Here is a 16,899-nt window from a genome sequence, read left to right on the forward strand (position 1 = left end):
ATATTTTTTTTTTTTTTTTTACAAATCTCAGCAATGGGTTGCTTGGCTAATGACACGTGGCAGGTATGTTTTAAGGCTAAGAAGAATGGATTTCTGTTTATGTACTGGCAGTGGATCAAGTTAAGTATATGGAATAAAACCGTTCACCATTACGGACTACATTTCCAATACAAGTCTAATTTGTTCAGATGCCTTTATAACTGCAGTGTGTATTGGCCTTATATGTCCCCATTACTGTGTGGGTGCCAGTGTTGGGATGTGAACCCAGTACCTACCAGCCTCAGATCTATTTGCTTTACAATCACCACACATGCCATGCTGATGGTGGTAGAAAACAGAGCTGTATAATCTTGGAGAAAATGAATATTATCAATTACATTATATTATGTGCCAGAAATGTTTATCTATTAGCACCAGTTCTGAATTCAGTCATTAAAGCACAATTTAGATGAGTCATCAGAAATTAAAATTTGAATTTATAACAAGGTATAATTATTTTTATGAGTGAGTTAGTGAGTGAGTTAGTGAGTGAGTTAGTGAGTGAGTTAGTGAGTGAGTTTGAAAATGTTTTGTATGACCCTTGGAACTATGGCCATAACAGGACAAGGAAACAGTCCCATAACGTTCATGGTGGTTGGGGTGGGAGGTTTAGGGCAATGATCGATCAAGGTGTTGTTTGTGTGTGTACATGGTAAACAACTGGTCATGTGATGTAGATTGTGTAGCTGGCTGTTGATCGACTGAAACAGTCCTTTATTTGGAATCACTGGAGTGCGTCTTCGCATTGTCCTATGAAGGCATGGTCCAGTCTACCAGTACTCGATGTAATGTTAAATATACATATGTCAGGGTCGCCTAAGAGATTGGTAAACCATGTTCTGTAAGGGTAGGTGGTCTTCATGTACAAATAGATACATTTTGTTAGTATTTTATCACAGCCAGATGTGTTATCAGAGGGTGTTGTATTAAGAGGCCACATTTCAATACTCTCACATCATCTATATTAAGCAGCCACATCTATTAAAAGGCCTTTTTTATTATCAGATGGTGTTTCACAGTGTGAACAACAATTGTTTTCCCAGTTCTTAGCTTCAATTTTTGTTTAATACTAAGCAAAACATTTACTAGTTCATTACCTCTCCCTTCTAAAATAAAATAAAAATATTTAAAAAAGTTTGTAAATTTGATGGCAACACTCCTGATAACTAAGTGGTTGTTAATAAAGGTTCTAGTTATCAGGTTTGCTTGTACTTGTGATCTACCGAGTACGGTTGTCATGCCCCTCACTCTTTGAGATGATTGCCCTCTAGATTGCATTGAGAAATCTAGCGTGGTAGAAAATCCAATGTAGTGTGTTAGGTGCTGGTCGTTATTATTATTAACTACACAACCATGTGTTACGTCTGCCAACATTTCATACATAATCAATGGAACGGAACCAGTTTGTGTACCTCTCCATGTATGACTGACTGCAGTTGTCAGGAGAAACCATTTTAACACAACAAATCCATTAATTTGTTATGGTGCTAACTGGCTGCTTGTTAATGGTGGTTAATGATTGTGGAGAAAATTAAACAATATTGATGGTAGTAATGTAAACAAAGTAAAAACAGCTCTTTATTTTTACAGTTTTGAAGTAATAGATCAATGAGATCTCTATATTACTGAAATAAAACTGTTAGGTGGCAGGGGAAGATTAGCACAGTGGAATTCAGTGTACATGAACGTAAACTACAGTGAAATCCCTCAAAAGTGGATCCCCTTTAAACCAGAATTCATAACCTAAGCCAATGGACTATGTAATTGTTGAACCAATTCCATGTCTTGAACACTTAGAATTATTTTAAGCTTAAGATTTTATCACTAAGTTTTAATCTTCCTGGGATCTCTGCCCATTTTAGAATTTCTAGATTCACTGTATTGGTTGGTTAAGTAAATAACCTTTAGTCCGTCCCATTCTCCTACAAAAATTTGTTTTTTGTAAATAATTTCACTTTGGTTTGATGTAAAAAGACTTACTGTTTTGGAAATAATTATAAAAAAATACTATTTTTGTGTGTAGAAAATAATCGGTTCAGAAATAAATACCTTGTTGTAATTTCCATAGTATGAAAAATGGCGATCCCTGTGGAACGGACTATAGAGGATCATCCAAGGAAGATCGATCCGGAGCCCGTCTAGTAAATTTGTGGTCTGGGGTAGTAAAAATTATCAAGTCTATTACTATAATACATAGGACACTAGCCAAGGCTTCTGTAAGGGCTGGTGACTTTCTCTTACCAACCACATTACTATAATGCATAGGACACTAGCCAAGGCTTCTGTAAGGGCTGGTGACTTTCTCTTACCAGCCACATTACTATAATACATAGGACACTAGCCAAGGCTTCTGTAAGGGCTGGTGACTTTCTCTTATCAGCCACATTACTATAATACATAGGACACTAGCCAAGGCTTCTGTAAGGGCTGGTGACTTTCTCTTATCAGCCACATTACTATAATACATAGGACACTAGCCAAGGCTTCTGTAAGGGCTGGTGACTTTCTCTTATCAGCCACATTACTATAATACATAGGACACTAGCCAAGGCTTCTGTAAGGGCTGGTGACTTTCTCTTATCAGCCACATTCTATAATACATAGGACACTAGCCAAGGCTTCTGTAAGGGCTGGTGACTTTCTCTTACCAACCACATTACTATAATACATAGGACACTAGCCAAGGCTTCTGTAAGGGCTGGTGACTTTCTCTTACCAGCCACATTACTATAATACATAGGACACTAGCCAAGGCTTCTGTAAGGGCTGGTGACTTTCTCTTACCAGCCACATTACTATAATACATAGGACACTAGCCAAGGCTTCTGTAAGGGCTACTAATACATAGGACACTAGCCAAGGCTTCTGTAAGGGCTGGTGACTTTCTCTTACCAGCCACATTACTATAATACATAGGACACTAGCCAAGGCTTCTGTAAGGGCTGGTGACTTTCTCTTACCAACCACATTACTATAATACATAGGACACTAGCCAAGGCTTCTGTAAGGGCTGGTGACTTTCTCTTACCAACCACATTACTATAATACATAGGACACTAGCCAAGGCTTCTGTAAGGGCTGGTGACTTTCTCTTACCAACCACATTACTATAATACATAGGACACTAGCCAAGGCTTCTGTAAGGGCTGGTGACTTTCTCTTACCAACCACATTACTATAATACATAGGACACTAGCCAAGGCTTCTGTAAGGGCTGGTGACTTTCTCTTACCAACCACATTACTATAATACATAGGACACTAGCCAAGGCTTCTGTAAGGGCTGGTGACTTTCTCTTACCAACCACATTACTATAATACATAGGACACTAGCCAAGGCTTCTGTAAGGGCTGGTGACTTTCTCTTACCAACCACATTACTATAATACATAGGACACTAGCCAAGGCTTCTGTAAGGGCTGGTGACTTTCTCTTACCAACCACATTACTATAATACATAGGACACTAGCCAAGGCTTCTGTAAGGGCTGGTGACTTTCTCTTACCAACCACATTACTATAATACATAGGACACTAGCCAAGGCTTCTGTAAGGGCTGGTGACTTTCTCTTACCAGCCACATTACTATAATACATAGGACACTAGCCAAGGCTTCTGTAAGGGCTGGTGACTTTCTCTTACCAGCCACATTACTATAATACATAGGACACTAGCCAAGGCTTCTGTAAGGGCTGGTGACTTTCTCTTACCAGCCACATTACTATAATACATAGGACACTAGCCAAGGCTTCTGTAAGGGCTGGTGACTTTCTCTTACCAACCACATTACTATAATACATAGGCCAAGGCTTCTGTAAGGGCTGGTGACTTTCTCTTACCAACCACATTACTATAATACATAGGACACTAGCCAAGGCTTCTGTAAGGGCTGGTGACTTTCTCTTACCAACCACATTACTATAATACATAGGACACTAGCCAAGGCTTCTGTAAGGGCTGGTGACTTTCTCTTACCAACCACATTACTATAATACATAGGACACTAGCCAAGGCTTCTGTAAGGGCTGGTGACTTTCTCTTACCAACCACATTACTATAATACATAGGACACTAGCCAAGGCTTCTGTAAGGGCTGGTGACTTTCTCTTACCAACCACATTACTATAATACATAGGACACTAGCCAAGGCTTCTGTAAGGGCTGGTGACTTTCTCTTACCAACCACATTACTATAATACATAGGACACTAGCCAAGGCTTCTGTAAGGGCTGGTGACTTTCTCTTATCAGCCACATTATTATAATACATAGGACACTAGCCAAGGCTTCTGTAAGGGCTGGTGACTTTCTCTTATCAGCCACATTACTATAATACATAGGACACTAGCCAAGGCTTCTGTAAGGGCTGGTGACTTTCTCTTACCAACCACATTACTATAATACATAGGACACTAGTCAAAGGCTTCTGTAAGGGCTGGTGACTTTCTCAAACATTTGTCAACCACTGCCCGAGCTATGTCTTGCAAAAACTAAGTATCTTTATATATATATATATATATATATATATATATATATATATATATACATATACATACAGCAAAAGCCTTTAAAGACTAAATCAATTGTAGTGTTAGTTCGAAACCAACAATAAGACATTTGTAGACAGGATGATATCGCAACAGCTTTATCACTTGTGCTTATGAAAAAGTCCACATCTTTAAACTACATAAAAATAATCTACTTATTGAAACAATTTTATTTATTTAAGTTGGTGAAGCTTACTGAAAACTTGAGTCTGAATTTATGAAGCCTGTTTTTTTTTTAAACATTGTAAATACACACAAGTAGTTACACATGCTAGGGTCAGACTACCAATTGTCACAATGAAGTTGGCCAACTCACTAATCCCCAGTTACTAGTGCTCTTACAACTCGATTCTCGTTGAATACAACTCCTACAACCCCAACCACTGACCCTAACCATAACTAACCAGGGTTTTCGGTTAGGGTTAATGAACCCATTGTAAGTTGGGAGTTGGCCAACTTTATTGTGACAGTTGACGGTATGATCCTAGCATAAGTGAAAAACAGGCTTTATAAATTTGGCCCTCAGTGTTCACAAAAGTGACTTTTTTATTGTTACAAATGATATTGGTTTTGTTTCTATTTATTACGTCTGCAGACCGGAAAGACTCCCGATGGTGTTTATTAAGAGTTGTGTTTTTGTTATAGCTGGACTTGACGTGTGTGTGTGTATATACAGGTATATATATGTGTCTGTTTTGTTATACTGGTAACTGTGTTTTGTTATACTGGTAACTGTGTGTTGTTACAATGGTAACTGTGTGTTGTTACACTGGTAACTGACTAACACTCATAAGTCTTTCATGTGGCTGTGATGAGCGTGACTCTAGTTGTCATACGACCAACACGTGTCAATAAATAGAGCTCAATTTGAAACAGATTTTGGTGTATTTTGTTTTTTAAACTTTCTTTTGTTTAACAACTCCACTGGAGCATGTTGATTTATGGTAATTTTGACATATAGTCTTAAGAGAGGAAAGCCGCTACATTTTCTCATTAGTAGCAAGGGATATTTTATATGCACCATCCCACAGACAGGATAGCACTTACCACCCCTCTTTGATATGCACTGGCTGGGACGAGAAATAGCCCAATGGGTCCACCAACGGGGATCGATCTGAGATCAACCACGCATTAAGTGAATGATTTACCAAGTGTTCAACATTTTCCAGAATACTAGATTTTATCAGTAAGCTAAAGCAGGCCTCCGAGAGAACTGAAAATGTGCATAAACTTTATATGGGTAAAGCAAAAACAATTGAGGTATCTTATTTTATAAATGATATTCTAAATTTAATGTATGAAGTAACTGGTTATGCAAAGTGGATTGGAAAACACAAGTGACACACCTACCAAAACAATTTTGAGAGGCGTGTAAACCCTCTTTTGATATTTTTGTAGTTTGGTATCTATCAAATGTTTATTTTGACATTTAGTAGAGAGGAAACCTGTTATCACATAAGTTACTCCTCATATATAGCAGCAAGAGATGATTTTCATATGTACTTTAATAGACAAGACAACATACATGTATTTATTACCCACCTGTTTCTCGCTCCAGCCAGTGCACCACAACTGGTACGTCAAAGGCAGTGGTATGTGCTAGCCTGTGTATGGTATGGTGCATATAAAAGATCCCTTGCTGCTAATCAAAAAGAGTAGACCATGAAGTAGCGACAGCGGGTTTCCTCCCTCAATATCTGTGTGGTCCTTAACCATATATCCGTAACTAAAATGTGTTGAGTGTGTCGTTAAATAAACCATGTCCTTCCTTATTACCTACCTGGTGAACATCTGGGTGTGTCATATACATTGTGTATGTACTGTCAGGTGCCTATAGGTTGTTACATGTCTTATTACCTACCTGGTGAACATCTGGGTGTGTCATATACATTGTGTATGTACTGTCAGGTGCCTATAGGTTGTTACATGTCTTATTACCTACCTGGTGAACATCTGGGTGTGTCATATACATTGTGTATGTACTGTCAGGTGCCTATAGGTTGTTACATGTCTTATTACCTACCTGGTGAACATCTGGGTGTGTCATATACATTGTGTATGTACTGTCAGGTGCCTATAGGTTGTTACATGTCTTATTACCTACCTGGTGAACATCTGGGTGTGTCATATACATTGTGTATGTACTGTCAGGTGCCTATAGGTTGTTACATGTCTTATTACCTACCTGGTGAACATCTGGGTGTGTCATATACATTGTGTATGTACTGTCAGGTGCCTATAGGTTGTTACATGTCTTATTACCTACCTGGTGAACATCTGGGTGTGTCATATACATTGTGTATGTACTGTCAGGTGCCTATAGGTTGTTACATGTCTTATTACCTACCTGGTGAACATCTGGGTGTGTCATATACATTGTGTATGTACTGTCAGGTGCCTATAGGTTGTTACATGTCTTATTACCTACCTGGTGAACATCTGGGTGTGTCATATACATTGTGTATGTACTGTCAGGTGCCTATAGGTTGTTACATGTCTTATTACCTACCTGGTGAACATCTGGGTGTGTCATATACATTGTGTATGTACTGTCAGGTGCCTATAGGTTGTTACATGTCTTATTACCTACCTGGTGAACATCTGGGTGTGTCATATACATTGTGTATGTACTGTCAGGTGCCTATAGGTTGTTACATGTCTTATTACCTACCTGGTGAACATCTGGGTGTGTCATATACATTGTGTATGTACTGTCAGGTGCCTATAGGTTGTTACATGTCTTATTACCTACCTGGTGAACATCTGGGTGTGTCATATACATTGTGTATGTACTGTCAGGTGCCTATAGGTTGTTACATGTCTTATTACCTACCTGGTGAACATCTGGGTGTGTCATATACATTGTGTATGTACTGTCAGGTGCCTATAGGTTGTTACATGTCTTATTACCTACCTGGTGAACATCTGGGTGTGTCATATACATTGTGTATGTACTGTCAGGTGCCTATAGGTTGTTACATGTCTTATTACCTACCTGGTGAACATCTGGGTGTGTCATATACATTGTGTATGTACTGTCAGGTGCCTATAGGTTGTTACATGTCTTATTACCTACCTGGTGAACATCTGGGTGTGTCATATACATTGTGTATGTACTGTCAGGTGCCTATAGGTTGTTACATGTCTTATTACCTACCTGGTGAACATCTGGGTGTGTCATATACATTGTGTATGTACTGTCAGGTGCCTATAGGTTGTTACATGTCTTATTACCTACCTGGTGAACATCTGGGTGTGTCATATACATTGTGTATGTACTGTCAGGTGCCTATAGGTTGTTACATGTCTTATTACCTACCTGGTGAACATCTGGGTGTGTCATATACATTGTGTATGTACTGTCAGGTGCCTATAGGTTGTTACATGTCTTATTACCTACCTGGTGAACATCTGGGTGTGTCATATACATTGTGTATGTACTGTCAGGTGCCTATAGGTTGTTACATGTCTTATTACCTACCTGGTGAACATCTGGGTGTGTCATATACATTGTGTATGTACTGTCAGGTGCCTATAGGTTGTTACATGTCTTATTACCTACCTGGTGAACATCTGGGTGTGTCATATACATTGTGTATGTACTGTCAGGTGCCTATAGGTTGTTACATGTCTTTCAGTAAATCACATCCTCTTTTCTAGTCTTAGCTCTGTGCATTCGCATGTCTAGTCGAGTAATGTTGGGACTGATTGTGAGATTATACATTACTTGATGGTGGTGAATAAATAAAATAACACACTAATTTTTACTAGGTAACATTTTTTATGAATCTTGTAAACTACTCATTAGTATCTGACCTCATTTTCGTTCAGTCGGATTTTCCTAAAACATTATATCTAATGTAAACTGTAAACTCTGTCAGTGGACCTATTGGGCTATTTCTCATTCCAGCCAGTACACCATAACAGGTATATCAAGGACATGGTATGTACTATCCTGTTTGTGGGATGGTGCATATAAAAGATCCCTTGCTACTAATTGATAAATGTAGAGGGTGTCCTCTCTCAGACTTTATGTCGAAAATACCAAATGTTTGACATCCAACAGCCGATGATGAATAAATCAATGTGCTCTAGTGGTATCGTAAAACAAAACAAACATTTTTTTGTGTATAGTATTAGTATTTATATATATATATATATATATATATATATATATATATATATATATATATATATATATATATATATACAGTAGAATCTCATTGGCTCGAACACTGTCGGTGCATCAAAGTCTGTTCGACCCATCGGGTAGTTCGAACCATGCATTCGGCCGTTGTCGGGTGCTTCTGTAACACAAAAACCAATCGGAATACCTCGCATATTTCCGTAAAACTGGCTTGGGCGAGATGGTCCGATTGACTCATGAGTAACGAAGTCGCCTTCAAATGTCGGATGAGATACATATTTGTAACTATTATTTATCACCGTTGAATAAACAAATAACAAACACACTGGTAGTCTGTATTTATAAATATTTATTAATTTAAAAAATCGTTCTTTATTATGCTGTTGTAGAATCTTTTGCGACGTATTGACAACGTTGAGAAAAGAATGAAAGTGCATGAAGCACAGGTGGAGGCCCTTTACCTTTTATTGTTGCAATCACTACATTACATTGATCTCTCCTGTATTTCAAGTTAAAAACAAAATATGCCGACGCTGATGCGTAGAGTAGCGATTAAAATGATTAAAGTAAACCGGCGAGGCCGAACTAGGCTCACCAATTGATTGGTGTTTCATGCAAGGTTCATTCAGCTCACGATTATCGTAGTACTATTATCTGTACTAGAAAGATAATTACCGATAGGTGCTAAATAAACAACATGAGAAGCCGGCATATGATCTAGGATTAATTCGTTCCACTTCCGAATTTATATTAACTTACTTTGTGACTGACGTGAAAGGGTCAATGAAAAATTCGTAAATAAATATAATTTTTTTTTTTTATTTCTTCGGATAGACTTAGTCGTTCAAGCTATATATGTTTAATTTTACAGTTCGGACTAATAAACTGGTTCGAGAGAAAGCTTCTGTTCGACCCTAGGGGTATTCGACCAATCAGCACCAAAATAAAAGGGTTTAATAGAGAAACAAATCGGGACATTGTTCTTGGTTCGAGAATACCGGTAGGTTCGACCGTTGGGCGTTCGAGCCAATGAGATTCTACTGTATATAGCCTTTGATACATCAGTAATGGGATGGGATGGTAAAAACAAACATTACTACAACCTATTGCAAGTTTGTTCAATATTTTCATTTTAACTTACTTTCATGCTTATATACAATTAATGCTCAAGCATGCTGTCCTGAGCACATCACAGTTATCATCGATGTCTGTCCATATACCATTCATGGTGTACTGGCTGGAATAAGAAATAGCCCAGTGGGCCCACCGATGAGAATCGGCCGTGCATCAAGCGAGCTCTTTACCACTGGGCTATGTCCCGCCCCCAGAACAGTGGTTAAATAGAGAAGTCTGTGTATTGGGATTAAAACATGCTCTGGGTGGCAGATGGTTGGAGAAGTCTGTGTATTGGGATTAAAACTCGCTCTGGGTGGCAGATGGTTGGAGAAGTCGGTGTATTGGGATTAAAACTCGCTCTGGGTGGCAGATGGTTGGAGAAGTAGGTGTATTGGGATTAAAACTCGCTCTGGGTGGCAGATGGTTGGAGAAGTCTGTGTATTGGGATTAAAACTCGCTCTGGGTGGCAGATGGTTGGAGAATTCTGTGTATTGGGATTAAAACTCGCTCTGGGTGGCAGATGGTTGGAGAAGTCTGTGTATTGGGATTAAAACTCGCTCTGGGTGGCAGATGGTTGGAGAAGTCGGTGTATTGGGATTAAAACTCGCTCTGGGTGGCAGATGGTTGGAGAAGTCGGTGTATTGGGATTAAAACTCGCTCTGGGTGGCAGATGGATAGAGAAGTCTGTGTATAGGGATTAAAACTCGCTCTGGGTGGCAGATGGTTAGAGAAGTCGGTGTATTGGGATTAAAACTCGCTCTGGGTGGCAGATGGTTAGAGAAGTCGGTGTATTGGGATTAAAACTTGCTCTGGGTGGCAGATGGTTAGAGAAGTCTGTGTATTGGGATTAAACTCGCTCTGGGTGGCAGATGGTTAGAGAAGTCGGTGTATTGGGATTAAAATTCGCTCTGGGTGGCAGATGGTTAGAGAAGTTGGTCTATTGGGATTAAAACTCGCTCTGGGTGGCAGATTGTTAGAGAAGTCTGTGTATTGGGATTAAAACTCACTCTGGGTGGCAGATGGTTGGAGAAGTCTGTGTATTGGGATTAAAACTCGCTCTGGGTGGCAGATGGTTGGAGAAGTCGGTGTATTGGGATTAAAACTCGCTCTGGGTGGCAGATGGTTGGAGAAGTCGGTGTATTGGGATTAAAACTCGCTCTGGGTGGCAGATGGATAGAGAAGTCTGTGTATAGGGATTAAAACTCGCTCTGGGTGGCAGATGGTTAGAGAAGTCGGTGTATTGGGATTAAAACTCGCTCTGGGTGGCAGATGGTTAGAGAAGTCGGTGTATTGGGATTAAAACTTGCTCTGGGTGGCAGATGGTTAGAGAAGTCTGTGTATTGGGATTAAACTCGCTCTGGGTGGCAGATGGTTAGAGAAGTCGGTGTATTGGGATTAAAATTCGCTCTGGGTGGCAGATGGTTAGAGAAGTTGGTCTATTGGGATTAAAACTCGCTCTGGGTGGCAGATTGTTAGAGAAGTCTGTGTATTGGGATTAAAACTCACTCTGGGTGGCAGATGGATAGAGAAGTCAGTGTATTTGGATTAAAACACGCTCTGAGTGGCAGATGGTTAGAGAAGTTGGTGTGATGGGATTTAAACTCGCTTTGGGTGGCAGATTTGATGTGAACGCACCACCAAAGCAAGTGTGAATGCACAAGCTATGCTGTATGGGTTTATTGGTTTTCTGTTGGTTATGATGGCAGTTTACATAGATAAATTCAAAGAAGAGAGCATCATGCTAGACCTGTTGTTAATGTTCTGTTGATCACAGCACATTAAAAAGATCAATTTGGAGATGAGAGCATCATGCTCAACAGTTTTTGCTGATTCTCTGTTGATCACAGCAGTTTAAAAAGATGAGTTTGGAGAAGAGAATTTGTTAACCATTGTAGGTGGGACTGGAATAGCTTGATCAATCATTGGCAAGCTTGTAGGAGGCAAATAATTTGCTTAGTTTAAAGTATGTTTTGTTTAACGACACAACTAGAGCACATTGATTTATTCAGCATCAGCTGTTGGATGTCAAACATTTGGTAATTCTGACATATGTTGGTTGTTGGTGGATTTTAAAAACTAACTTAACTCCTAAAGTATTGAAAGGCACATCTTCAAACTTTCCAGGATTATTGGGGTCACATGATTTGAACAATGTCAGGTCAAAGGTCAAATTAAAAAAAAAAAAAAAAAAAAAAATCTCATTTGTTGGGATGTTTTTAAAGTAACACCAAACTCACATTTCTGTCAGTTGGAAGAGGAATTATAATGTCAGAAAGATCATTTGGTGGTCAAGGTCAGGTCAGACTTTAATAATCTATATCTTTATAGTAACATTGTGTCATAAACAACAGCAAGGTTTATGAAATTGCATCCAGTTTTCAACTGATATAAAATTGAATGCCCCAGACATAATCCTGCTAGCATGTTCACCACATACATATGCAGGGACAGGTCATAACCCTGTGGTAAATCGCTCACTTAATGTGCAGCAAGTCTAGAATCGATCCCCTCATTGAGTTCATTGGGCTATTTCTTGTTCCAGCCAGTGCTCCTCAACTGGTGAAACAAAGGCTGTGGTATGTACTATCCTGTCTGTGGGATGCTTCATATAAAAGATCCCTTGTTAATCAGTAAGAGTAGTCCATTGTGTAGTGGCAGCAGGTTTCTTCTCTCGCTCTCTCATTATCTGTGTGGTCCTTAACCATAAGTCAGATGCCATATATCCAGACTTAAAATGTGTGTGCTTAAATAAAACATTCCTTCCATATACATATTCATTCAAAAGCCTTTGAATCATCTGCAATGGCAAATCTGTTTGTGAAAATGGAACACCATGTCAGTATGACTTGTATGCAAAATTATAGCATTGGTCAGTATGACTTGTATTCAAAATTATAGCATTGGTCAGTATGACCTGTATTCAAAATTATAGCATTGGTCAGTATGACCTGTATTCAAAATTATAGCATTGGTCAGTATGACCTGTATTCAAAATTATAGCATTGGTCAGTATGACCTGTATTCAAAATTATAGCACACACTTTTATAAGGTGGGAGCGGGACGTAGCCCAGTGGTACAGCGCTCGCTCGATGTGTGGTCAGTCTGAGATCGATCCCCGTCGGTGGGCCCATTGGACTATTTCTTATTCCAGCCAGTGCACCACAACTGGTATAACAAAGGCTGTGGTATGTACTACCCTGTCTGTGGGATGGTGCATATAAAAGATCTCTTGCTGCTAATTGAAAAGAGTAGCCCATGAAGTGGCAACAGTGGGTTTCCTCTCTCAATATCTGTGTGGTCCTTAACCATATGTCTGACGCCATATATCCGTAAACGAAATGTGTTGAGTGCGTCGTTAAATAAACCATTTCCTTCCTTCCTTTTATAATTGTGTTGGTGATTTTTTTTATATCAATGGGCTTTTTTATGCGGGTTTTGTTTTGTTGGTTTTGTTTTGGATATTACCGGGACAACCTACTGTTTGTTTATGTGAAAAATGTTTGTGGTCTGTAACGGTGACAAATTCTAAGTGGAGTGTTTATATGTAATCAATATGCTGGAACAAATGCAGCTATAGCAGTATGCACATTTATCTGTGATAAGTGGTGGGGCGTAGCCAGTGGTAAAGCGTCTGCTTGATGCATGGTCAGTTTAAGATCGATCCCCGGCGATGGACCCATTGGACTATTTCTCATTTCAGTCAGTGCACCACAACTGGTATATCACAGGCCATGGTATGTGCTATCCTGTCTATGAGATGATGCATATAAAAGATCCCTTGCTACTAATGAAAAAATGTAGAGGGTTTCCTCTCTAATGACTATATGTCAAAATTACCAAATGTTTGACATCTAATAGCCGAAGATGAATAAATCAGTCAGCTCTAGTGGTGTCATTAAACAAAACAAACTTTTATCTGTGGTAAACAGAGATCTTAGAAAACAAACATGGCGGCTCAATGATGAAACAAATAAAAATAATATACATGTAAGTGTATATATCAGGTGGCCACCAAAACACTATAACCCTATTGCCTTTGATATACCAGTTGTGATGCACTGATGGGCGGAACATAGCCTAGTGGTAAAGTGCTTACATGATGCACGGTTGGGGCCCATTCGGACATTTCTTGTTCTAGCCAGTGTTAAAATAGCAACAGATTCAAAATTCAGTGTGATGCTCATTTTCACTTATTGCCCTCCTGTCTGGTATCACATTTTCACTTATTGCCCTCCTGTCTGGTATCACATTTTCACTTACTGCACTCCTGTCTGGCATCACATTTTCACTTATTGCCCTCTTGTCTGGTATCACATTTTCACGTATTGCCCTCCTGTCTGGTATCACATTTTTACTTATTGCCCTCCTGTCTAGTATAACATTTTCACTTACTGCCCTCCTGTCTAGCATCACATTTTCACTTACTGCCCTCCTGTCTAGCATCACATTTTCACTTACTGTCCTGTCTGGCATCACATTTTTACATATTGCCCTCCTGTCTGGCAACACTAAATTAAAATTTATAATTTTTATATTTTTAAATTTGTTCAGTGAATAAAACAACATTTAGACCTGCAATCTTGAGTTATTAAAACATTATTTAAACTTTTAAGATTTTTTTCTCTCCTTGTGAAAACATATAGTTTGTTTTGTTTAATGGCACCAGTAGAACACAATGATTTATTAATTATCGGCCATTGGATATCAAACAATTGATAATTGTGACATAGTTTTAGAGGAAAGCCACTACATTTTTTCATTAGTAGCAAGGCCTTTTATCTGCACCATCCCACAGACAGGATAGCACATACCAGCCTTTGATATACCTCACCTGATGCATGGTTGGTCTGGGATCGATCCCAGTTGGTGGGCCTATTGGGACATTTCTTGTTCTAGCCAGTGCACAACTGGTATATCAAAGGCCATGGTATGTGTTATCCTGTCTGTGGGATAGTGCATATGAAAGACCCTTTGCTACTAATGGATTAATGTAGTGGGTTTCCTCTCTAAGACTATATAACCAAATATGTGATATCCAACAGCAGATGAATAATAAATCAATGTGCTCTAGTGGTGTTGTTAAACAAAACAAACTTTATTTGTTTTGTCAGTAGAACATTCATTGAAACCCCTGGGTGGATCTATTTTCAGACCACCCTCCCCTCCCCTCCCCCCTCATCTCATCCAGTGCTCCACAACTGTTATATCAGACCATGGTATGTGTTGTGCTGTTTATGGAAAAATTCAAATAAACAAATCCCTTGCTGCTAAAGGGAAAACTGTAATGAATTTCCTCTAAGACTGCATGTGTATGTCCGACTTAACAAATGTTTGACATCCAATAACCAATCTCCTTAACCATATGTCCGACGCCACATAACCGTAAATAAAATGTGTCAAGTGCATCAATTAAATAAAACATTTCCTTCCTTCCTTTCAATAACCAATGATTAATAAATGATAAGTGTGGTGTCATAAAACAACGATTGATGGCTGTTTGATTTTGCAATATAAACACAATGCTACAAGATGGGGAAGTGAGACTAGCTTTAAAACTTACCAGCTTATAATAGTACATATACAGGTATAATAAACAATTCAGTGACACTTCAGGATTTGCTATTTTCAATTTAGGTCATACACAATGCCATGTTTGCTATATCAAAGTGGTCTTACTGGTTTAATTGTAAATTTTCTTACATACCCACCAGAATTCACCCATTATAGATCATTGTTGTCATTCAAGATCACTTTTTGTGACAGGCGATTGGTTGCAACATGTGAAATAACCATGACTGAAATTGATGGTTACAGGTGAAATAACCATGACTGAAACAGACTGCTACAGGTGAAATAACTATGACTGAAATTGATTGCTACAGGTGAAATAACCAAGACTGAAATTGATTGTTACAGGTGAAATAACCATGACTGAAATTGACTGCTACAGGTGAAATAACTATGACTGAAATTGACTGCTACAGGTGAAATGACCATGACTGAAATTGGTTGCTACAGGTGAAATAACCAAGACTGAAATTGGTTGCTACAGGTGAAATAACCAAGACTGAAATTGACGGCTTTGTAATGTTCCAATTAATCTAAAATAAACTGCTGCGAGGCACAAGTTAACTGTAAACACCATAAATAACTTTCAGTTGAAAAAGACATTTAAATTTAGTTTAAACCTGGTTTTCGAGGATATGTATAAAATAAAATACCATATTTGAGCATGTTTAAAAATGCATCCATCCACTTTCTTTCATCTAGTACATTTTGAAACAATTCCTTGCATGATTTATGGTATCCAATGGCTGTAAATATCAACTCTTGGAACTGAAAATGGTGGTAAAAGAAATACACCGTATGAAGGCAAGGATAGGATTTACTATCCAATAGTTAAACAGGTTTATTAAAAATAATTGCATGCAAGTCTTGCACCTCAGTGGCAGTGCTTACCAGAGAAGTAATCAATCATAGGTGTTTTTGGTATACTAGAATTGACAAGGAAAAGATTTGGTCTTGGACAAGAAAGGTTAACACATGTATGTATGGATGGACAGATGTCGCCATACGACAACACAACCAGTCAAGGAAGGAAATGTTTTGATTTAACGACTCTCAAAACATTATTTACTGTTATATGGCATTGGACATATGGTTAAGGACCACACAGATATTGACAGGAAACCCTGTCACCACTTCACGAGCTACTCTTTTCGATTAGCAGCAAGGGATCTTTTATATGCACCATCCAACAGACAGGATAGTACATACCACAGCCTTTGTTACACCAGTTGTGGAGCACTGGCTGGAACGAGAAATAGGCCAATGGGCCCACTGATGGGGATTAATCATAGATCGATCGCGCATCAGACGAGCATTGTACTAATCTCTGTCCCGCCCCCTACAACCAGCCAAAAACGAGTATATAAACAATTTAAAAAGGGATATACCTCAATACGACTTTTTATGTGGTACCTTGGATGTCCAGTTTAGAGGCCCCAGGGGTTTGACTGAAGTTATAATTTTAACAAACAACACAAGGTAGG

General features: G+C 38.8%; 1 protein-coding gene across 1 annotated transcript; it reads left to right on the forward strand.

Annotated features, from left to right (window-relative positions):
- Positions 1-6,358: 6,358 nt before the first annotated feature.
- Positions 6,359-8,254, forward strand: LOC121379448. Its single transcript, XM_041508091.1, has 2 exons — positions 6,359-8,121; positions 8,203-8,254. Exons 1-2 carry the CDS (start codon positions 6,399-6,401, stop codon positions 8,241-8,243), a joined length of 1,764 nt encoding a protein of 587 aa, XP_041364025.1. The 5' UTR covers positions 6,359-6,398; the 3' UTR covers positions 8,244-8,254.
- Positions 8,255-16,899: the final 8,645 nt, after the last annotated feature.

The sequence above is a fragment of the Gigantopelta aegis genome, chromosome 8 (genome assembly GCF_016097555.1).
Source record: "Gigantopelta aegis isolate Gae_Host chromosome 8, Gae_host_genome, whole genome shotgun sequence".
Lineage (NCBI taxonomy): Eukaryota > Metazoa > Mollusca > Gastropoda > Neomphalida > Peltospiridae > Gigantopelta > Gigantopelta aegis.